The 25811-nt window shown below is 33.9% G+C and overlaps 1 protein-coding gene across 1 annotated transcript in view; it reads right to left on the bottom strand.

Moving 5' to 3' along the window:
- ALMS1 (Alstrom syndrome protein 1) overlaps nucleotides 1–25811 on the bottom strand; it is a 113105-nt gene that overhangs the window by 74884 nt on the left and 12410 nt on the right. The window contains exons 2-9 of the mRNA XM_012731576.1: nucleotides 21536–21731; nucleotides 17945–18062; nucleotides 16435–16826; nucleotides 16201–16329; nucleotides 15090–15179; nucleotides 14721–14839; nucleotides 14471–14614; nucleotides 10354–10513 (exon numbers count right to left, since the gene is read on the bottom strand). Coding sequence (XP_012587030.1) covers nucleotides 10354–10513; nucleotides 14471–14614; nucleotides 14721–14839; nucleotides 15090–15179; nucleotides 16201–16329; nucleotides 16435–16826; nucleotides 17945–18062; nucleotides 21536–21731 — 1348 coding nt within the window. The remainder of the gene's footprint in view (nucleotides 1–10353; nucleotides 10514–14470; nucleotides 14615–14720; nucleotides 14840–15089; nucleotides 15180–16200; nucleotides 16330–16434; nucleotides 16827–17944; nucleotides 18063–21535; nucleotides 21732–25811) is intronic.

Below are 25811 nucleotides of genomic sequence, written 5' to 3'. Positions count from 1 at the left end.
CAGGCGAGAAAATAACAAAAATAATGAACAACCATATACCAGAGACATTTTGTGGGGGTGGAGTGGGGAATGGGATCAAAAATGGGGGGGGGGGGGAGAGGAGGGAAATGCACAGGACTATGGTGGTGGCACACGGGTGATTTGGTGATGGGAAACCCACGGGGATTACAATCGAGATGGAAAAAAAAATGTGCAAAATGTTGTAAAAATAAACTTTTGTAATAATTAAAAAAAAAAAGAAATCTTTTTTTAAAAAATAAATATCTGTACCATCCAAACAACCTACAGATTCAATGCAACTCTTATCAAAATTTCAATGTCATTTTGATAGAAATACAAAAAACAATATACGGACCACAAAAGATCCTGAAGAGTTAAAGCAATCTTAAAAAGAAGAAAAAACCCAGAGGTCTACCCCCTAATTCAAACTGTTATTACAATGCTGTAGTAATCACAACAGTATGGTATTGGCATAAAACACATAGGTATATGGAACAGAATAGAGTGCCTAGGAAAAGATAACACAGATTAAAAATTATGCACCTCTGGCCTGTACCCTAGTTCTGTATGCATAAATAAATAAATCTTTAAAACAAAGTATCCTCAGAAAAAAATACTTACAGCACTTAAGACCAGATTAAGAACATTTAATCACATATTTATAAAAAGAAAAAAAATTATGACAACATAGGTAAGAACATAAATGGGGAAAGAAAGTCTAACAAATGGTGTGGGAAAACTATATAGCCACATACAAAAGAACTGAAACTACACCATAATCACACCATACACAAAAAATAAATTCACTTCCATATTAAGACCTAAAACCTCAAAAATTTTAGAAGTAAACATAGGTGGATAAGCTCCTTGACAGTGGCATTGGTCATGTTTTTTGGGCTTGACAAGAAAAGCACAAGCAACAAAAAGCAAAAATGAGTAGGATCACATTAAACTAAAAGGCTTGTGAACAGCAAAAGAAACTATCAAAAAAAAGGTACTCTACCAGAGAGAAGAAAATATTTGCAAATTATTTATCAGGTAAAGGGTTAATGCCCAAAGTATAAAAAGAACTTACACCAAGAGCAAAAAGAACCTAATTTAAAAATGAGCATGGGAGAATGAGTTAGCTAAATTGGGACAAAAGGGATAATGGTATGGTAAAGGACAGAACTGGACTTCTAACAGTGTGCACTTAATGCAATATATATGCATGCTGATTCTCAATGTTACATACCAAAGCTTACATAGTGTTATAATGGAGTATAACTTTAATTAAAAATAAATGGGCAGATGATCTGTACATTTTTTTCCAAAAATATGCAATCAGCTACATGAAATCAGCTACATGAAAATAATAGCTACATGAAAAGGGTTCAACATGACTAAATATGAAAGAAACACAAATCAAGACCACAATGACAAATCAATTCACACTTGACTGGCTACTATCAGAGAACAGAAGAAACAAGTATTGGGTGAGAACGTGGAAAAGAGGGAACCCTTGTACCTGTTGGTGAGAATGTAAATTTGTACAGGCACTACAGAAAACACTATGGAAGTCCCTCAAAAAATTAAAACACTAATTTTAAAGATATATGTACTACCATGTTGAATGCAACTTTATTTACAATAGCCAAGATATGGATGCAACCTAAGCGTCCTAACAATAAATAAATGGAAAAAGAAACTGTAGTAAACAGTCATTCATCACTTTGTCAACAGACAGCATATGTGACGGTGCTTGTAGTATATTATACCATAAAGCCTAGATAGGTAGTAGGCCATAACAACAAGGTTTGTGTAATAGCTATCTATGATGTTCACACAATGATGAAATTGGAACAGACTCCAGTAACTCAGACACACATGCCTGAACACATATGGTACAATGAATTATTTTGCTATTAAAAAAAGGAGGAAAACAAACCCGTGGGGATTACAATTGAGATGAAAAAAAAATGTGCAAAATGATGTAAAAATAAACTTTTTAATAAAAAAAAAGGAAATGGCATACCATTTTCAAGCGTTAAAAGAAAAAAATATATATAAAAAAGGAGGAAAACAGTATTTTCGATAAGATGTATAAACCTTGAGAGCCTTATGCTAAGTAAAATATTACTTATATGTAGAATCTTAAAAAAAATTAAGTTCAAAACTTAAAAAAGAAAACTTAGTTCATAGGTATAGACAACAGACAGTGTTTGCCAGAGATGTAACAGGTGGGCAGAATGTGCAACAAGGTGCAAAGTTTCACACTTTTAGTTAGCAAATAAGTAAGTATGGAGATGCAACTGAAGCATGGTGACCGTAGTTAATAACAGTATTTGGCATATTTGAAAGTTATTATATAGAAAGGTTTCATCTCACACACACCAAAAAATTGTAACCACATGGTGAAAATGGCTAACTAGACTCTATGTTGTAATCATTTCAGAATATTTACAAATGTCAAATCATTATGTTTTACACCTTTAAACTAATATACACCAAATTTACCTCATTTAAAAGAATGAAAACAAAATATTAACCAAACACCCTTTGTTTTCTCTACTAAAAATGGAGCTTCCATAAGATGCAGCAATTCAAATCCTAGGAATCTACCCAAAGGACAAAAAACATTAATTACAAAGGACACCTGCACCCCTATGTATAATGCAGTACAATTTACAACAGATAAGCTGTAGAAGCAATCCAAATGCTCAAAACTAGATAACTATATCAAGAAGTGGCATATTTACACAATGGAATATTACTCAGCAATAAATAAGGATAAGCTTGTGCCTTTTGCAGCAACATGGATGGAGCTGGAGGGGATCATGCTCAGTAAGATAAGCCAGAAAGGAAAAGAAAAATATCAAATGGTCTCACATATAGGAGAAATGCAGGGGACCCAAAAAAGGGATCAAGAAAAAAGAAAATAACTATAATAAAGGAAAAATCAAAAGCATCAGGCAACTAGATCAGAGATATCCTGTAAGGATATCTGTACCCCAGTTCGATATGCATAAATAAATTAATTAAAAAAATAAAACTGAAAAAGCAACTAAAAGTTAAACAGGAGGAAACTTGTGATTTAAAGAAGTGATTTCTAAAATGAACAATGAAATTAATTAATTAATTAGTAAGGGCCAGCACAGGAGTGGGAGCACAAGGAACTATAGTGATGGTCCATGAGTGATCTGGTGGTAGGCGTTCTAAATATTCCTAATTTTTCAAAAAATGTACATGCTTTTGGATCATTATAAATTACGAGTGACATCTAGAAGGGGAGAAATGAGTCAAAATATATATAATCCAATTGAGAGATCCATATATTTATACAAGATAGTAAGACCTTACTTAGGAAAACCTCAGTAAGAAGGAAAACATTTGCAAAGAAAAGATGAAAAACAAAAACAAACAAACAAATAAACAACAAAAAAAAACGAGCCCTCCCTAGTGGTGCAGTGAGTTGGAGCACAGCACTGCAAGCGAGCTGTAGCCACTTGAGTGTGAGTTCAACCCTTGGCACTGGAGATGACCACATGATGCAGCAGACCTCTCCTGTCTGGCCCACTTCTTCCCTCAGCAGTGTAGTTCATAGATCTGCCTGTTCTGCTCCCCACTCTGTCTCTGGTGAATCTTCTCACTGCACCTCTGGCCTGTACCCCAGTTCTGTATGCATAAATAAATAAAAAAAAAATGAAAATGCAACTAAAAGTTAAACAAAACTTGTGATTTAAAGAAGTGATTTCTAAAATGAACAATGAAATTAATTAATTAATTAGTAAGGGCAAAAAGAAGCAATTTATTACAATTTCATATAAGTTTAAGGACATATATTTCAAACTGTTAGAAGTTACAATAACATAAATCCACTATCATTTTTGAAATATATTTGTATAAGTAAAGAAAACATGATGATGATGATGGCAAAATTTTATAGTATTTACTCTCAGTCCTGGTAAAGAGTAAATAAATACACAGCATGAGTGCTACATTACCGTATGCCTAGTGAATCTTAGAGCATCCATTTTCAGAACTAGGGGGTTAGACCTGAAAAAAGATTTGACTATGAAAAGGAAGAGAGTTGCCCAGAAAAAGACTATCAAAATTGTGTATCAGTACCTCTTATTAAAGAGGAGACTCGGTTAGGATTGGCTGAAGAACTCTTTAATTTTACAAGTCAAGTGCTAGGCCCTCCCTGGTGGTACATGGGGTTAAAGCACAGTGCTATGAAGCCAGCTGCAGTGCTTTAGCCAGTTCAATCCCTGGCTAGGGAGGTAACCCACATGGCTTGGCAGCCCTGTCCTGTCTCACCTGCTGCTCCCCTTTGCAGTGTATTTCAGTCCATCTGCAAGTTCTTCTCCCCACTCTGTCTCTGGTGAATCCTCTCACCACCCCTGAACTCCTGTATTCCAGTTCTATATGTATAAATAACTCTTTAAAAAAAAATCAAGTGTTTACTAATATAGAGGGTTTTCTTAGGAGACAAAGCATGGTTTTATTTCCTAAAATATAATCTAAAGAAATCCTCTATGACCTAATTTAATAAGAACAGCAATCAAGACCTTTATTTCTCACAGGGCTTTATATTAAGCATTCAAAGTGAATTTATTATATATTAATAATAATAGCACATAAAACCAAATCAGCACATTTCTAGATCTTGAGAATTCAAACTCTTATCTACTAAGGTCTTGCTGCCCCGAAAGTCCCTATCCTGTGTACTCAAGTAGAATGAAATTCCTATAGTTTCAAAAAAGGATGTTAGTAATACTTTTAAGTTAGTATTTATTTTCATTGCTGTTATTCTTGCTTCCTAATTATGAAGTACTGTAAGTTTCTTGTTCTTTCAATTCCCTAGTTATTAATTATTGACAATTATATAATTATACACAATTTTGCTGTGGCTTAATTTCTGAGTAAATGATAGCTATATGCATCAACACTATTTTAAATATAAATTCTTTCAAACTATAGTATCCTAATATAGTGTTACAGTTCAAATAGCAATTCTTGACACCTTTATTAACAAAGTAGATGTAAATTTAATACCTCTACTTGTCTTGTTAAAAACATATATGCCAGGGACTCCCTGGTGGCGCAAGGGACTAAAGTGCAGCACTATGAAGTTATTTGCAGCCACTGCAATATAAGTTTGATCCCCAGCCAGGGAAATGACCCCCATAGCACAGCAGACCTCTCCTGTCTTTTCTGCAGCTCCCCTCAGCAGTGTATTTCAGTAGATCTGCCTGTTCTGCTCCCCACTCTGTCTCTGTTGAATCCTCTCATTTCCTCCACCCTCCCACACCTCTGGCCTCAGTTCTTACAAACATAAATAAAGCTTTTAAAACATGTGTGTGTGTGTGTGTGTGTGTGTGTGCCATTTACATATACCATTTGAATAACTTTTAACACATTGTAAAGTTACTTTGCTGAGTTTTAAAAGCTTTACAGTTTTATAACAAAAAGTCATGATACACAGGTAGGTAGATAGGTAGATAGGTAGGTAGGATAGATAGGATAGATTAGAAAGATAGATAGATAGATAGACAAGACAGACAGATAGGTAGGTAGATAGGTAGATAGATAGTTAAAACTAATTTTTTGGTTGCTATACAAACAGGACTGGTAAGGCACGACCAAAGGAACCTCTTCTGCATTCCTACTAAGATAGTGGTTTCAAAAAGCTAAAGAACAGCTCCTGTTGTTTATGAACCATCACTTAGACATAAATTTTAACCTAAAATACATCTTTTCCTAATACTGTTGTGAAGATTATGATATAAAATACCTAAAGTATATGGCAAATAGAAGGTACACCCTGATTGACAGAAAGGGGGCAGGAAGAAGATGTATCTTGTTTTCAAGTCCCTAATCCTTAAAGAACCCTCCCAAAGATCTGCCCCAAAGTCTTCACTTTGAGCCACAACCAGATAGCAACTCCAAGGAAGAGAGCAACCAAACAAATAGCATCCTAAAGTACTAAGGTTAAACTAAAGAATAGGCTTTAGTCATAAAGTAAAGTAAGAATACTAAAGAAAGGCACGTAAGTTATATAAATCATAGGGTTGGTTCCATAACAATGAGCTCAATAAAAGCCTTAAAATAATGCAAAAAATGAATCCACAGTTTTGTTAAAAATTCATATCTGGTTAAATTACTCTTTCAGTTGAAATTCGGATATGAATTTTACTTTCATTTGGTCCTCATTCTTGAGAACTTATCTCTCCCCCCCCAAAAAAGCAAAGTCTAGTTCCTTTTTTCACCCATCTCTACTGACTCTACCTGGACATTTAATTCACTTAATATTAAAAAAATAAGTAAGCGATTCCTTATGAAGGGCTCAAAAATACAACAAAATATTAACAAAGACCCAGTCCAGTCCTCAAAACACTTAACTATTAAAATTTAATTGTACATGGATTATTGATGTCCTCCAAATAATTTCCCATTTTCACTTTTTTCAACTGACTTTGAGGACACTCCAAACTAAAAAATCTCCTAAATATTAAATTCAGTATGTCCAAAACTAAATCCACTTCCCCACTTGCTAATAGTGTCATCAGTTCTCAATAATCCAGACTCAAGTTTGTCATGTTATATCCCATCTCTTCTGTATTCTGAACTCCTCAAATCTTACTGAGTTTTTTCACACTATTTGAAAATTATGTTGATTCATACTTTGGACCCTGGTAGATCCAAAATGACTCAGCAGTTACTTTCTGCACAGCATGACATGGAGCCCAGGATATATGCCAATGAAAAAATAAGGAATCAAGGCAGTTTATATCAAGGGCGCATTTCAATGCAATATTTAGTGAAAATAAAAACAATTGTTTCATTCATCACCTCTTCACAGGGAGCAATACTTGTATTGAGTGTTATAGGGATGGTCAAACACATGACATCTGACACTGGACAGATGAGACTGACAGCAGCTCATTAATCATTATTACTCACACCCAGGAGAGTGGACCACCATGGAAGGACCCTGCATTTAAGAACAAGATGAACAAGCAGGAACCATGGGAGGCAGGCTTTGTAGCAGAGAAAGGACAGGGCAAACCTTGGTTCCCAGAGAAGGATATAACCTACTACTTTGAATAACTTCACAAGCTTGCAGGGGAATGAAACTCATCAGATTGACAGGTAGAAAGCAGTTGGTCTGTTTAATGGGGGGACTGGATAGGCAAGGAGGCTTCCCACTGAATTAAAGACCTCCTACTTTCAGATGTGTCACAGCAGTGTATATTGCTTAATCTTAATTTTAGCCTTTTACACAAACAAAAGAGAGAGTAATTACATAGGATTAACTTTTCTGCATCATACTAGAATTAAGTTAGTAAAAAATCAGTATAATCTGAAGTAAATTTTGCTTAAATCCTAGAGTAGTGACCAATAACTTAAAAATTAGAAAATCATTAAAGAAATTAAAATATCACAACAGAAAATATCTATTTAATGCAATGATAGTACAGAGGGAACAGGATAACAAAGACATGAGACATATGGATAATAAACTAGCAAATTTAAACTCAATCATATCAACAACAGTAAATGTAAAAGGGACTGAACAATCACATGGAAAGGCAAAGATTGTCAGCCTGGATTAAAAACAAAAACAAGGGCTCTCCTTGGTGGCACAGCGGGTTAAAGCACAGCATTGAGAATCTAAAGCCGCTTCGGCATGAGTTTGATTCCCGCCTGCCCCAGAGGTGACCACATGGCGAGGCAGACCTCTCCTAACCCACCCGCTGTTCCCCTCAGCAGTGTACTTCATCGATCTGCCTGTTTTGCTCCCCACTCTGTCTCTGGTGAAGCCTCTCACTGCCCCTGAGCCTCTGGCCTGTACCCCAGCTCTGTATGCACAAACAAATAAATCTTAAACAAAACAAAACAGAACAAAAACAAGACTAAATTAAATGCTGTCTACCAGAGAAATACTTTTGATTAACAAAAATATTAACAAGTTGACCGGGAAGGGATGAAAAAGGATATTCCATACTGTTTACCTGCAGCAACTATCAAATACTGGTGAAATGCAAAATAAAACAAACAAAAAAAATTGCTGGACAATTTATAACAAAAATGTTAATTCAACAGAAATACACAACAATTATAAACATGAATGAACTTAATATCATAGTCTCAAAATATATGACGCACTCTGATACAAAAGAACGAAAAAACAGACAATTAGGCAATAATAGAGACTTCAATACCCTACTTTCAAAGATGGAGGTAACAACTAGGCAGAAGATCGACAAGGATATAGAAGTCTTGAAACACTATAAATACACTGGAACTAAGAGACATCTATAGAACACACCACTTGACAACAGCAGAATGCCTATTCTTCTCTAGCATAAATCGTACATTCTAAAGAATAAGCTGTATACTAGGACATAAAGCAAGTCTTGATAAAATTTAAAAGAACTGAAAGCATACAAAGTATATGACTCCAGGTAAAATGGAATCCAACGTGATGAATAAGAAAAGGAAATTCATGAATATATGGATATTAAACAACACACTCCATAATCAAGGATAATGAAAAATTATTATATAAGAAATACTTTAGACCAACTAAAACAACAAGACGACAAACCAAACTTTAGGGAATGCATGTAAAATAAAATAATGCTTAGAAGTTCACTGATTTTTAGAAAATTAACAAAATGTAGTCATCTATAATGAAAAGATCTCAAGTCAATAATCTGATCTTTCACTTTAAGAAACACAAAAAACAGAAGGTAAAGCCAAAGCAAATGGAAGGAAATAAAGATCAAAATAAATGAAGTAGAAATATAAAAATCAAGAAAGCAGAATTAAAGTGTAGTTAATCCAAAGTTTATACCTTTGAAACAAAATTGATAAAATATGGTTAGACACAAGATGGAAAGAAAACTCAAAATACTAAAATTAGAAATGAATGGCACCAGTACTACCAACCCTGGAAAAACAGTAAGGCGCAGCTTCTCGCCAGTGGGTGGTGCTCACAGCAAACTCCATGCAAGAAGGTAGAGCTTTCCAAACCCCACCCCTGAATCCTGGGAAGGGAAGAGCTGGGGTTTGAGCAGTTAAACCTGGGAGGGTAGTAGGACATGGGGCAGAACTAGTGCTTTGCTAGTTAAACCACTAAGGTTTAAACAGTAAAACTAAGGGCACTTGGGCAGTTAAAACTGCTATGGAGGAAGGATGTTGTCACAAAAGTGCCAGCTTGCCACTTGTGAGTTAGGCTTGAACCCTGGTTTCTACTGAGCAACATTCTAGCCAATAATCTTTCTTTCTTTCTGCTCTCCCTTTTCTCACTCCTTTTATAATAAATTCGATTATCATTGTTTCTCCCCATGTGTGTGCTTTTGATTTACATCCTGCACTCATAAGTACACAGGCAAGGAAGGACCTGGGTCACCCAGGTTTGTCCCATTTCAACTTTACAAAAATAAAAAGGATTATGAGGAACACCACGAACAGTCAGTCATGTGCCAATAAATTAACCTGGCTGGAATGAACTATTCCATGAAAAACATAAATAACGATAAGTATAAAATCTAAACAGAAAGTAAAGAACTAGAATTTGTAAAATTTGAACTTTTAACAAAAAACAGCCCAGGAGCTATATAGTGAGTTCTATCCAAGAAAAACTAATACCAATTCTTTACAAACTTCTAAAAATTAGGAGTGTTTCCCTACTTAAACTATGACACTAGCATTACCCTTGTACCAAACTCCAACAACAAAAAAAAATCATAAAAAACCTACACACCAGTACCTATTATAAATATAAAATTCCTCAAAAAAAAAAATATTAGGAAGCCAAATCTATACTGGCTGACATTATAAAACCATCTCGTGCCTCAGCTAACTTTCAAAACAACCTGCCAATATTTTTGTTGCCCCTGTTTTGTTCCATCTCCTATTTTACTTCAACAAAAATTCTGAGCCTTCACCATTCTTCTCAAATCCCATTCTTCTCAAATCCCATAACCCTCCCCTCTACTACTCTTATTAAGTAATCTTACTTTCTACCTCAAGAATTCTCTCAATTTCTCAATTTTACAAACATCTTCATATCTACTTTTGTCCTCTTGTGACCAATTAATTTCTTTTCCCCTTCAAAACAAAGAATACAGAAACAAACTGACTAATATCAGTCTCCTTCATGTAATTCAGTTCTGAACATTATAAAATACAATGAAAATTCAAATAGTTTTATCATATAAAAGACCTGGGGACTTGTAAACACACTAATCCAAAGTATTATCGCAGTAGTTCATAAGAGAAAGTCAGTTAACAACAGCAAGACAGAAAAATAAACTTTAGAGGATACCAACAGAAATATTTAACATCTCCTTTTCTATGTACCTGTTAAGTGCTTGAAAGTCTTTGACATAGTGTCAGGAGATATTCTCAACATTCTGAGATCTGCAGGGTGGTAATTCAACTTTCGGATTGGCTCATGAGTAACAAGTGAAGGCAATATAGATGAAAAAGGTTGTTTAATGTCCACATTAGAGTGATCGACCTATGAAAAGAGATTTTAAAATGAAGAAAATAAAATTAATTTTAGACTTCACCTGCTTTAAAAAATATTTATGAAAAGCAGTTATAGCAGTTCCTTAAGGTCATGTTCTCAAGCCTCCTGAATACACATATGTCAGATTTTATTTGGTCAATTCTAGAACGGTTTTACAAATTATTTTGAGGATCTGGAAGTTAATCTGTACAGAATGTTGCAGATAAAAGGCCTAGGAGAGTTCTATTTCTCAGAAATTTATTGCTTAATAACAGTTTGATTAGTGCAGAATTTGAACTATGGTATTATTCTTGGCAAGCTCAAAGATTTTTAAGGAGAGATATAAGAAAAAGAGAAAGCAAATATTTTCAAGAAATCTACAAATATTAAGAAGAAAAATAAAAGCATCCAACAACTTACTGATCAACTACCAAAAAAACATACTTCACCAAATTTCTTGAAACAATAGTGGGAAATATAAACTGACAGAAGTCAAAAGTTAAAAAAGAAGTTTCATTAGACTCCAAGTCCCAGCTAGAAAAGAAAGCAGAAACTACTACTAATGATGGTTAGTACAGAAATATATACCAGATGCATAGTATACCCTCATTCATATACATAAATATACTACTTCTAAGTTTATTTTCCTAAAAAAAAAAAAAATCTAGCCTTGCCCTTTGCAGGTAGAGGAGTAAACCTAAAAATGTACATTAGTATTAATTTTTCCATCCTCTTTTATTGAGATTTTTTTTACTAGGTAATAAATATCCTGAAGAAGTTAGCAGCACATGTAAATGAATATATTATTTATTTCTACTGCCTGTAATGGTTTCTCTAGACAGTATTTATCCACTAGGGGAGATTTCTGCACGCATGAATCTTTCTCTGGCTAAGGAACATTTGGTAAATGTCTAGAGATATTTTCCACTGTCCTAAGTTTTGAGGAAAAAGAAGAATGCAACTGGCATGCAGAGTAGAAAACAAAGATGCTGATAAACATCAATGCAAAACTACATGGAACAGACGCCCACAACAAAGAATTATCTAATATATAGTGACAATCATACACAGAAACCCTGCTCTAAACACAGCACAAGAGCCTTTTCAAAGTGCAGTTCATCAACATATATATGACATTAAGTAACATGATGTACACTTACACATGTACAAGTTTTTCCCAAGAACTTCCAAATGCAGGTGAAAAAGTTCTATTCCAACATGGCCCAATAAAATTTTGTTATATCAACACTTCAAAATATACAAAGTAATACAAAGAAAATGTAAAATTAAAAATTAAGTAAGAGATTTACTTAAATATTCTACTCCCTCTTATCTCTACTCAACTATCTTGACAGCTGCTTTGGCTGGGGACTGTCCCACCCCTAAAGCAGAAAGATGGTGGCTACAAAGACACTAAAATCAATAAACTGTAGACTCCAACTCATTATGAAAAGTGGCAATTATGTGTTGGGTACAAGCAGACACTGAAAATGATCAGATAAGGCAAAGCAACACTGAAATGTACCAGCCATGTTGGTCAAAATTAGCGTCTATGACTATAATGGCAATATAAGAGGGCCCAGGATGTGGAAAATACTAGAGTATACATACTGCCTGCCATTAATAACCCAGATGATCCTGATATCATCAGAAATGTCAAAACAGATTGATGAGAAGTAGTTTTTTTTTAATGAAATTGGTTAGAGCTTATTTTTAAAAAATCCTATTCCAATATTGAGCTCACTAAAATTTAATTATAACAAAACTCCAGAATATACAAATATTAGACACAGGTAAAACAAAAGAAAATATAAAATGAAAACAAGAAGTATTTATTTAAAAGATCCTTATATGAAAATGGGAAGACCCAGGCCCTCCCTGGTGGCGCAGCAGGTTAAAGTGCAGCACTGCATGCCAGCCTCAGTCAATTCAGTATGAGTTAGATTGCTGCCCTGGAGGTGACCCACATGGCACGGCAGATGACTCCTGACCTGCCCACTGCTCCCCTCAGCAGCCACTGCTCCCCTCAGCAGTGTACTTTGTAGGTATGCCTGTTCTGCTTCCCTCTGTCTCTGGTAAATCCTCTCACAGCCGCTGCACCTCTGGCCTGTACCCCAGTTCTGTATGCATAAATAAATAAATCTTTTAAAAAAATGTATCTAAAAAAAAAAAAGATTTATTTATGCATACAAAACTTGGAGAGCAAACAGGCATACTGACAAAGTACACTGCTGAGGCGAGCAGCTGGCGGGTCAGGAGAGGTCTGCCATGCCATGTAGGTCACCTCCAGGGAAGGGATCGAACTCATACTGAGGTGGCTTTAGCTTCTTAGTGCTGTGCTTTAACCCACTCCGCCACCAGGGAGGGCCTAAATAAAATCTTTTAAAAAAGTAAAATGGGGCCCTCCCTGTTGGCGCAGCGGGTTAAAGCACAGCACTAAGAAGTTAAAGTCACTTCCACATGAGTTGATTCCCGCCTGCCCAGGAGGTGACCACATGGCGAGGCAGAACTCTCCTGACCCGCCCGCCCGCTGCAGACCTCTCCTGACTCGCCCGCTGCTCCCCTCAGCAGTGTACTTCGTCCATCTGCCTGTTCTGCTCCCCACTCTGTCTCTGGTGAATCCTCTCACCTTCCGCATCTCTGGCCTCTACCCCAATTCTGTATGAATAAATAAAATAAATCTTAAAAATAATAATAATAATAAAATAATAAAATGGAAGAACCAGGAGAGGGGAAAGAAAAAAAAATCAAAGATTGGCTTATTTCCTAGTTTTCAATTAATAATGGAAGAAAGTGAAAGGTGATTAATAAACTAAGAAATGCTAACATATCTGTAAAAAGTTCAGGTCTATAAGTCAGTCTGATTTTAGGGAAAAGATAAGTTATTTTAATATAAAGCAAGCTGAATTTCAAGTAATGGGAATGTTTACAAGAAAATTTCATGCAAGTTAGCATGTGGGTCTACCTCAAGGGAAATGCTAACATCTAAGAACACAGCTGATAATTACACATACAGAGAAAAGCATTTAACCCCTTGAAAGAAAGCTAGGTGTTTGGGAGCAGAACAGGTGGGAAAAACAAAAAGAAATCTAAGGAGTAAGCCTTAAATAATAATTAGTTACATGACTAGAATAAGGGATAGTAAAACAGTATTTTATCAAGAAGCTAAAAGAATGCAATATGCTGCTGCCAGAAATTAGAGAAAGAACAAAATAACCAAGAGAGTGGGAAAATCATTGGTGAGAATCTAGTAGTCTAGTTTTCAATAAAGTGAAGGAAACTAACAACCAGCATCCAAGCAAATGAGCCACTGTATAAAAGATTGACACACAATTTTCATAACATCCCAAGATTGCCACATTCTGGCATACACAAATAATAATAATGAAATAAACAGAGAGCAAAGGAATATGTATGTATGTATCCATTCTCTTTGGGGACAAGAACTTTGGACATTAAGCACATCTCAGTATCCTTCCAGGGAAACAATAGTTCTTCTAATTTCAAGATACAGATACCTCTGAAGTTAAATGTTTTAGGAGTTTCGAAGAAATGCTTAAATATTTCAGAGTCTTTCCAAGGCCATACATTGAAAGCCAGAGGAAAAAAAGCATGACTGAATGTCTCTCCATGAATGAGTCTAACATTAATACTGTCCTAAAGGTTCTTGCTGGTACAACTTGGAAAAATAAGGATGTCTTGAAATATAAGCCTGGGCATTTCAAAGGATGGTCTTTTCTAAAACAATAGTGAACTCATTAAGTCTTTCAAGACTTTGAAACGTTTTTTCTGTACTAACCTCTAACAAATTAATGGAGCATATATCTGGATATCAGATGAAGACCAGTTTACAAATCACAAGTTGGCATCAAGTAACAAACAGAAACCTTTATTCTTTTATATCCTTAAAGTATTTCTTTCCCTATCCTGTAATAAATGTCAAAAAAATAAATAAATAAAACTTACAGATTCTTCAAAACTGCTCTCTTCCTTAGATGGCAATTTTAAAGATTTCCAGTGTAGGGAGCTTTCACCAATGTCTCGATCAAGCACATTTTTAAAACCTACCAGCTCAATGCTCTCATTAGTCAAGTCACCTTGGTCACATATCTGGGAAGTAGTAGAAAGTAAAATAAAAGCTAGTAACAATACCATTTCATGAACTAATACCAGAAAAGATCAAGTTTCCCCAAACTATCATTTTATTATGCCTCACCTCTCTTTGTACTTCAGCAACTCTGTCACTGCATACAACAGCATTTTCATCTAGGCTACAGGATTCAATATCATCATCCAGAGTACAGATGTCAGACTCAGCCTTCCCCTGCAGGCCCTCTATAAAATAGGAGTCATTTTGCATAATAGTATGTATAGTAAAATTGTACTTGGCTCCCACAAGCTGACGAATTTCACCTTGGCCTGTGTCAGCTTTCAGCAAGATCTCTTGGCTAACTGCAATCAGTGATACATTACTAGTCAGCGGTAAAGCACCCTGTGACCCCAGATCACATGATGCCAAGCTTGCTGAAAAGCTGCTTCCTACAGCTGAAGGTGGCCCTTCAGTAATGTCAGTTTACATTCTTACCCAAAATACAGTTTGAGGAATCTGTAACTTCTTCAAAGGTATGCTGGTTTAAGTCTTGTGAAACCAAAGAATCTGAAGTCGACTCTTTCACTGGAAAAAAAATATTTGAAGAGCCTACCTTCACTGCAAGATCAAGAGCAGAAACAGACTTTATCTTCCCAATGGGAAGAAAAGGTTCATTGTTTGTATCACACAGAAATAACGGCGACTGCATTTTGCCAAGACCAAGAACCTTTTCACTTAAAGATGACTTAAGTTCTGAAGCAACAGAAAATGGGTTAATAAACATTTCCTGAGAAGTAATGGGGAGTGATTTTAAATTGGGAAGATGCCAGTACAGGAAGCTATCACCACTATGTTTTTTATGTAACAATGATCTTGAAGGAGCTTGTTCAAAAACCCCAGGAGCAGATTGATAACATGAATGACTATGCTTATCAAAGAAAAAGTTTTCATCACAACTTACTAGGGAAAGATCTGAAATTTGTGGTTCACTTTTTTGGCTGTTATTTGTCAAAGACTTAGTAATGTCAATCTGGTTTTCATTTATTATACTTTCTTTCTTGGAAGGCTCAATAGCAGCAATAACTGCCTCAAACGCTGTATTTTCAGAAGCATCAACATTTTCCCCACCAAAAGCAAAAGTTGCCTTTTGGTTTCTTTCCTCTTGAAAATACAGTTGTTCTGTTTCATCTAAGTTGGATATAACAGTCTGAAGAAGGCCACTTGAAGTCTCTATGTTAAAAGTATCATGCACTTTTGAAAGTTTTACAGTTATCAGGGACTATATTCTCAATATACTGTATTTCTGAAGATGTGGGATGCACCTCTGAAAATATTAAAGTATTTCTATCCTCCTTTAGTTTAAAACATTGAGATAATTCTTTCTCCAGACAGCCTTCATTTCTTTCATAACCGTGCAATGAATCCATTTTTTGTTTCATCTTATTCTCAGCTGGAGCCCCTAAATAAACACTCTCAAAGTAATGACTATCAGCTATTAAGGGAAACTCTTTTCCTCGTCTTCCCAACAAACAATGCAAGAAAGAACATGAAATTTCATTATAAAAATGAGGAACAACTTCATGTGGAAAAGAATCATAATCCTTACCGATTGGACAATGTGGTACTTCTGGATAATGTGAAGCTCCCTGCTTGTTCCATTGCATATATGAAAAAGGGTCACTAAAACTGTCATTCCCCTTAGGAATTTTATTGTTATCAACTGTGTCAGATGAATCTGAAAAAGAATCATGGTCCTTCCTGGTTAAACATTTTTCTGACTGCTGTAAAGCTTTCTGATTCCAATATTGAACATATAAACAAGAAGCATCAAAATGCTCACTTCCTTTAGGAGTTATGTATTCATCACTTATATCAGTTGAAGTTGAAATAGAGGCTTGATCTTTATCAGCCAGACTGGTTTCTGGCTCCCGTACAACTTCTTGTGTCTTCCATGACATATATGAACAAAGAGCATCATAACTCTCAGAGTCTTTGGGGGTTTTCAGTTCATCAGCTGTTTGAGATGTAATAGTCTCTTTAGTCCCTTGTTCAGGAGGTAAAAAAGAGCACTGAGACTCAACAGTTGTACTACCTGTATGTGGGTGCTGAGATACACTAAAGCAACTGTTAACTAAATCTGAAGCTACTTTTGAGGCTGCCTGGAATAGAGCTTCACTAACTTCCGAAGGTCGAGAAAACCATTCAGTGTCTTCAGACTTACCAGGAATTCCCCTGAAAATATACAATTAAAAATAATTAACATTAAAAACATTTTTAATCCATCATAAAAGAAAAAAGCTGGTTAAATCACCAAAATCAGGTTATTTGAAAAGTATATTGAAAACCAAAGTTCTAATTTCAAATTTCTTAGATGGCTAATGACTAAACAAGGCAAATTTTTGTTGACCAGAAGCTAATAATGTCCTTGTTATTTAGTGAGGATCCTCCTAAAACAGCATTTAAAAAAAAAAAAACAGAGTATTTTTCATATCGCCTTAAGTTTTTAATGGAAAATTTTGAACTTTACTACTTAAAATGTTACCATAATGTAATACTCAGTGTTTTACATGAATTCTTCTACCAGTCATATATTATACTCTGAAAAAACACTTCAGAAATTACCTACTCTCAAAATTACAAGAGTAACCTAATCATTGATTAATATATACCGAGCACTTTGCATTAAAAAGTAATTACAAAGTAATATCCAACAGAAAAGCTGAGGTTTTCACTCTCTATATATCCAGTTTTTAACATAAGCCTTGGGTTTTATTATTATTATTACTGTTGTTGTTGCTGTTGTTGTTAACTCTAGAAGAGGAAGACATATTCTTGGAAAATTCCATACATGTTTTAAAGAACTCCAGAATTTTCTTATTATGACTATTCTAAGGAACATTAATTTGGGGAAATTGTTAGCTTGGAAATATGAATTTGTTATTTCATACTCACATCTAAGGAGAGATAATGTAACTAGGTTCATGCAATAACAGCTGTGCCAAACAAGTTAGTGACCACAAAATGAATGTTTTTAAATGGTAGTGGACTGATAAGACAGAAAAGGGAGAGGTTTCTAAGGAGGAAAATCCAGGTGCCTTCTAGATTAAACTATGCCTGAGATGCAGTTATTTCTTATTCTATACAGTAGATACAAGTAATTTCTACCACACATTACTATAACCAAATTAATATGCATTATGCCTTGTTACCTTTGTATAGTATGCTGAGAATATCTAACCCTCACAGCAAAATCTTAACCTTAGCTTGAAGTCATTAATATTACTAACAATGTAGAAAAAGAAAACAAAGAATAGAAAGATTCCTTACAAGTAAAAAAGAGAACATCCTACCTCAGAGGTGCAAAATCTAGTTCACTTCGCTGAAAAAAGGAATCAGGCCCAAACTCTTGATCTTGTTTCAAACATGTGAGCAAAGGCAAATCAGGAGAAGCAAAGTTGTCTTGTATGACTGCAAAGTTTCAAATATAGAAATGCTGGGAATGCTACAAATTGTTTAGCTTACTTTCCTAATGCTCTAAAAAGCCTAAATATACTGACACCTGAAAGTTTCTGCAAGCATGAAAATGATAATGAAACAAACAGCAGCTGGAACTACCATTTAATGATCCCTGACAAAGCCCAAATATTTGATAGATTTCACTTAATTCTCATGACAACCTTGAAAGGATAGGAATTATTATATCCACTGTCAGTTATCATATGGTTACAAGACTTCAGAAATATTAGTTTGTCTACGTTCAGTTTAAGATCTGAATATAAGTATCATAACTTTTTATAGTAAGTGTTCTTAACCATTATGAGTGTTTCTTTCCAACTTACATGTGCTTAAGAACATGCCTAAAACACTCTCAGGTATTTAAGCATCAAGGTTATATTCAAAACAATATTAAAATGTCATTTGCCTTCCTCATTTTCATTCTCTCACAAAGATACAGGGGAATTTTCCAGAAACTATACCATATATGATACAAGAACACAATAAATACAAAAGCAGGTATCAGAATCTATCTTTTTATTACGTCAGAAATTACAGATTTCTTTTTTCTAAGTAAAATTATGCTACTCTTTAAATATTCCTATTTTGACAATGGAAAGCTTGTTTTTTTCTATAAAACTAATTTATGTTAATACATCATGAATTTATTTCTTAATGAATCAATAGATACATATATTTTAATTTCTCCACATTAATTTCTATTATGGGAAAATACTAGTCATTCACATAAATAAAAGTCCTCTGGAATACATTTTAAAGTATGTAAGGGAGTCCTATGACCAAAAAGTTTGAGAATTGCTTATTTAAAGGAAAAATAATTCTTGTAGATTCCTAAATGCTGACTTAAATAATTCTCATTCTAATGTCCTTAAATATGTACAAATTAGTTATAAAATCCTTATTTCTGACAATGTATACAACTACAAAACAAAATATTAAATATTAGTAGAAACAAAACTATAAACCAAACAGCATTCTATTTTTTTATCTAAGTGAGTTGGTGAGTGGTACACTTTTGATTATAGAATCTCTGTAACACTGCACATATTCCCTATCATAACTACTACACTCTTGTCTTTGGTCAGTTTCCCATTAAACCGTCAATTTCATGTATGCTTTATTCACAGTTGTATCCTCAGTACCTAGCAAAACATATATTAGGTATTCAAGAAAAATTATTTATTTTCTAAATTAATTAAAGGTGAGAAACTAAAAGATAACACCTTTATCTTCAAAGACTAATTGGTATGACTCTTCTTTGGACCTGACTTAGAGACTTAGTCTTAAACCACTGTAATAGAAGTCCTTTATCCTTCTTCAAGTCAGTCTTTTTTTTTAAGAGTACGAATTTTATTTTCATTTTCTTTGTTTTTGTTTTTGTTTTGAGTAGTTGCAACAGCTCAAAAAGAAAAATCATGAGTTATCTGTTGTGTCACCAGCCATCATGGTCAGCCTCCCATCTAAGCTACCTGAGACCTACCCATGGTGTTCAAGGTTTTTTAACAAGACCCTCACATTTCCTCACAACTGGACAGCTGTTGTGGTTTAGATTACTCTTAGATCAAAAGTGAGATATCTAACCATTGTGGTAGCACTCATTGTCATGAAAACTGCCAATGTGAAACTAATATACCCTACAATTACTTTTTCATGCATTATAAAACAGCAATAAAAATTTTCCCTTGCCATCAGATCCAGGAACAACTGTTCTTATAAATTAAGATGTTCTATTTTATCATAGCGATGGCACATGGGTGACTTGGTGATGGGAAACCCACAGGGATTACAACTGAGATGGAAAAAAAAAATGTACAAAATCATGTAAGAATAAACTATTATATTATAAAAAAAAGATGTTCTATTTTATCTATAGTAAATGAGAAGCTGAAGTTGTAAAACTCATTAGAAAACATTTTAGAAGCCACTATCCCAAATCCAATGCTGAAATTCTTCTATTACAGTATTTTGCTTGAAATTTTGCAATGACATAAAACTCACTTTTTTGTTAGCTTTTTTCTTTAGTCCTTTGATTGTTAAATGGCTCTATTGGTAAATTTTCTCTTTTATCAAGTTGAAAACAGCCACCCTATATATGTTCTCATTTTACCTACCAGACTGGCAGTTAGCAAGCTTTTTAATAAAAGTACATTTAGTAAATGATTAAGACTTTGATGGTCACATATGGTCATTTTCTTTTATTGGTTTCTACAAACCTTTTTAAAAATACAAAATTCATACTTAGCTCAAAAAAGTACAAAACCAGGTTTGGCCAATAGCCTGTAGTCATAGTCATCTATCCTCACATAGGAAATCTTATGCTATCAACATCTTTATGAAAATATGAAACCAAAATTGATGTTGATGATCCACATCAGAAAATACATTGGCATTAATAGATATTTTTATTTGGATAGCATTAGCTTAAATTCGAAAAAAACTGACTGAGTTAACTCCAATTCATGTACTTGTACTAAACTCTGACAAGACAACTTGGATTGAATCCTATTCCCCTGACAAAAACTAATTCTAAAATATGTGAATATTGCATTTTCAACTTCATAGTTCAGGCATAAAAAAATTAAAATTAACTACTGGTTAAGCACTCATATATATCCATCACAATGATGTGGAGTATAATTCTATCTCCTACTTTTGTGATTAAAAGGCATTTAGTTTACCTTTTGTGAAGAGCTACTAAATTAGTTTTAGTAATTAGCTCTGTTTTGCTGAACAGAGCAAGCAGTAAAGTCTACCAGGCCTAAGTCATTTAACATCTTATTTTTAAAGATTGATTTATTTATGCATTCAAGAGCCGAGATGTAGGCTAGAGGTGTGGGGGCAGGGAGGTTTAAGAGGATTTACCAGAGACAAGAGTAGGGAGCAGAACAGGAAGATCTACCAAAATACACTGGTGAGCGGAAGCAGTGGACAAGAAAGTAGAGGTCTGTTGCACATAGCTGGGGATCAAATTCCTGTGGCAGTGGCTGTGGATAGCTTCATAGTGCTGACACTTAAACCCTTGTGCCCTAGGGAGCCCATTTAACCTCTTTATCTAACTTTTGGGTCTAAAACTTAAAAATAATAACATATGTCTTAGTTAATTCTGAGTATCTAATGATATAAATATAAACATTTGTTTTTGTGTTTAAGAATCATGGTATCATATAGTTTACCCTAAGAAAAACTGCTAACTCACAACTAAGAAGGCACCTCCTACAAGAGAGGAAGTTATAATTTTTTCTGTCTTCTTGAGGGCATGGTAAAATGAGACAACTACACATTTAACATATCTAGATCTTCTGGCTAGTACAGCTCTACTGAACTCCTCAACTCAAGAGGCTCCTCAACAGCAAGGGCTTGCTGTTGCCCAAAATATTTTACAAATGTGAGAGGTATTACTGCTAGTTAAAATAAAGAGGCATTACCAAGCAACGGAGAACATAGGAGATCTCTGTTGGAATCCTTTACATGATTTTCTGATTGGGTCAATACACCTTCCTCCAGAGAGGGGCAATCTGTCACTTCGGTCTCTTCCTCTCTCACATTAAACTTGGTCTGAGGTGTAGTCACAGTTTGGGAAGAGTCCATTACTTGAGGAAGACAATGCCAAGATTCTGTTCTCTGAAACAATATTTTAAAAGAAACATGCTAAGTCATTACTGAATTAAGAAACATATTTAGATTAAAATGTCCATTCAACAAGCATACAGTTTCTAATTTGATGACAATCAAATGAAGCTGAATCAAAATGGTTTGGAAAAAGTAAAGCTTTTTTTGGGTTTTGTTTCTTATAATATTAAGTACCTGTTAATCTCTTCCTAGTACTACCCACCTTTTAAAATCACTGTTATACTACTTTGATTATTAAAACAACGAATTTGGTTGTACATGATTAAATTTTATGACTTGAGAACATTGAGAGAAAAAATACTTTCCAAATCTAAAGCTAAAATAGTCTAATTTTGCCAAATTCTTACTAACTATGCTAGTTTCAAATGGACGCTTGGCTTTTCTTAGTATATAAAGTGATCATATCACCCATTAATAGTGATCTATTTGTCTCTTTCAAATGTTTATTCCTTATATTAATGCATGATTCAGAGCAATACTTCTCAACTTATGGAAAGAATGTTTTTCTTCCAATTCACCCTAGACTCACATTTTATTAAATTAAGCAAATAATAATAAGTAATAAAAACTAGCAGAAATATTTAGAAAAATATTTCTCCAAATACTTAAAAGCTTTATTGTTGAAATAAGAAAGACATGGAATCGACCCAAATGCCCAAAAGTAGATGACTGGATTAAAAAGATGTGGTACACACACACACACACACACACACACACACACACACACATGTACCAGGAACATTTTATGGGGGTGGAGTTGGGAATGGGATCAAAAAGGGGAGGGAGAGTGCATGGGATATGGTGATGGCACACAGGTGAATTGGTAATGGGAAGTCCATGGGGATTACAACTGGGATAGAAAAAGGCACAAAATTATGTAAAAAAAACTATAATAATAATAATAATTATTATTTTTTAAAGCTTTATTGTTGAATTTCCATCTCAAAGAATTGTCTCAAGAAATTCTGTCCCACAGAATGAATAGCACAGATGATCCTGGTAAATAACATGGAATCTATATTTCTATGTTGTTACAATGTCTCTGTGCCCTTTTCAGTAATACATTGTAAAGCAGATTTGAATATAAGAAGAGAATAAGAAAAAAAAATTGGAAAAAATAAATTTTAAAGATATATATGCAAAACACAGGCCCAAAATTTGACTTCTAATTTTGCAAAATAAAAAGTTACCACCAAACTGCTGTGAGAGTCACAAAAAATACTTCCTCTCCATTTTTGTACTAGTCTTTTGATAAACCAGTAACAAATAATTCATGGACTGGTACCAATATGCAGACCGCACTATATAGCAAAGCTGAATTAAATACTAATGATAATTAATTTTATAGGCATTTTCCTTATAAATTTGGTATTAATAGGTAAGAGTTCTTCTTAACATGCTATAAAAGTATCTTTTATATTCATATTTAAATAATTTGTACGAATAAACAATTTGATTGTTATAAAATTTTCACAATTAAATCTAATAAAGTATATCAATAAACTTATTTATATTACATCTCACACTTCTTATAAGGTAGTTGAGATTTTTAATATTTGCTAACATTGTGCTTAGCATTTTCACACCAATAGTCATACGGCTAATCAGGATTTTAGACTGCCTTGTCTTGTTTTCTAACCTTGTTCCATAACTTGGTTCTATGTTTATTATTTATAAGGAAACTGAATTTTCCTTAAAAATTATGAAAAACTTCACAGGTGAATCCATTAGGTCCAGAAACCATTTTGATAGCTGGTACTATTCTTTCTCAACTTCCTCCTCAGTAGTAGTGGTCCACCTCTCTAAGCTTTTGTATGTTTGTATAAAATCTTTCAATAAAGCTTTTTTTCTTGACTAAATTAAAAATGTATTCATTCTCTAGAATTTTCTAAGATTTCCATTTTTCTTTACCATGCTTCCTGTCTGCAGTTTTTTATTATGTATCTAAAATTTTCATTAAATAATGAATTCATGTGATTACACATTTACTTACTTAAATAAAAAAATGACATATTCATGGTAACCTGTATGCTTGGATTTAAATGTACTTATTTTCATTGTTTTTAAGTAGTCCACTACTAGACTATTCTTTGATCTACTCAAATATTTTATAATTTACAAAGATTTTCAGACATCTTGAAACAAACTTTTTTTGAAGCATTAAAATTCATTAATCAAGAACTTTTTCACTAAGTTCAAAAACAAAAACACACAACTATATTACCTAATACCCATTATATAAACATATAAATTCATAAAGAAAAAAATTTTGAAGAAACATCCTAAAACTTAATGCTACTTACAGCTATGGCTTGTGAGATTATGGAACATTACAAAATGTTTCAATCTCTTCTAGTTAATAAATAAATCAAATTCATATCATTAATATTCTATCAAAATATGCTTTGTTCATTTTTGATATTAGAATAAAATATGAAAATTATGAATTTTCAATTTTTTCTTTTGAGAGCACTTCGTTCTACAGAGAAGAGTGGGACAATGAGGGGTTTTAAAGCCACAGAACTCTAATCCTGCTGTGATTCTATAGGAAACTCTCTAGATCTGACTCATCTCTCAATCCCTTTGATTTTTGACCAAGGTTTGAATCTGGTCCCTAATTTATTCCTCACTGTTGATAAGGACCTACCCATTTGTCCTCCTGTCATTCTTTGGCTTCCACAGACCACTTACTCTACCCTAACTCCTCAACTGCAATAATTCTTTAACTTTATAAATCCTATCACATTTATACTTTCCATCATTCCTTTCTTTTCCGTATTTCCCTCTTTATCTATCTGAGTTCAAAGCTACCTATACAATCAATGCTTTACAAACATCCTTAACTCTTGTTCTTTTCTCCCACTATCTTACTTACTTGGCAAGCTGAGTTCTGGTTAAACCTTGTCCTTGTCTACATCTATTTATATCTAAGCATACAGTAGCAGATTTCAGAAGGAAGTAGACATTTCCCCATTATCTACCTTGCTTTTTATCTTAACATCAAAAAAAAATCTCAACCTATCAAAGTTTTCCCACCAAATTTCAATTTTACCCACTGTAATTCTTCCATTTTCCTTCAATCATTTCCCCCTTTTTACTGAATCTTTCCTCTCCCCATGGAAACATACTCTTATAATTCACCATGATAACATAAATTTTAGGAAAATCCCTACTCAGCCATCTTTTCTTTCTGCATATTTTGTTGTATTTCTATCATACAATGTCTCTGTGTTACATATGTCTTTTAAGTCAACATTACAAAAGCCCTTGAAATTCTGAATATTTTTGCCAGATGTCAGCAGAGATGACAAATAAGGCAAGTGAAAACCAAATTTTGAGAAAGAAATAAAGGTTGGAGATACAATGGGACTTTTAGGTAAAGATCTAAAGTTCTGGATCTAGAAAAGGCTAAAAGAGTCTTTTCAAGCAGAAATCAAAAACACAAATGAGTATAGGGTCAGGGAGATAACAGAAATGAGTAACACTGCCTGGAATTAGAGAGCTATAGGAGCTGTGACAAAATACACACTGTACATTTACTTTAAAGTATCTTTAGACATTTTTAAAACATTGTGCTAAAATAATTTTTTGTATAAACCACATTTGAGTGACATTAAAAGGTCTAAAACGTCCTATTTTGCAAATTTTGATTTTGAGATTTGAAAAAATAATAATAAAGCAGCAAAAGAATAGTCAGAGGAAATCACATATTGAACAAAAATGAAGGATGATGTAATAAATATATTTTTAAAAATTTTTTTAAAAGAATAGTCAGAGGAGCAGAAAAACCATAAGAACACAAGAAAAACATGAGTTTAAGAACTTATGCAATGGATTCCCTTCATCTCCCCTAAGTGCAAATATAAAAAAACTAAATTTTGATCATGGGAAAAATCAATTCAATGCCAGAACAGGGAAATGAACTTTGCTCCAAAGTTCATTGATTCTTTAGTGATGTTGAGTAGCTAACCACCACCAAATTAACATAAGCAAGGATACAGGGCCCAAGCTTGAATAAACAATTAAGGCAAAACAAGGAACATGTAAACACAACATGGAAAAATGGAAAGA

This window comes from Condylura cristata, unplaced genomic scaffold (assembly GCF_000260355.1).
Source record: "Condylura cristata isolate star-nosed mole 26May11 unplaced genomic scaffold, ConCri1.0 scaffold00031, whole genome shotgun sequence".
NCBI classification, from domain to species: domain Eukaryota; kingdom Metazoa; phylum Chordata; class Mammalia; order Eulipotyphla; family Talpidae; genus Condylura; species Condylura cristata.
The sequence above is the reverse complement of the archived record's forward strand: the minus strand, read 5'-3'. Positions and strand labels throughout refer to the sequence as shown.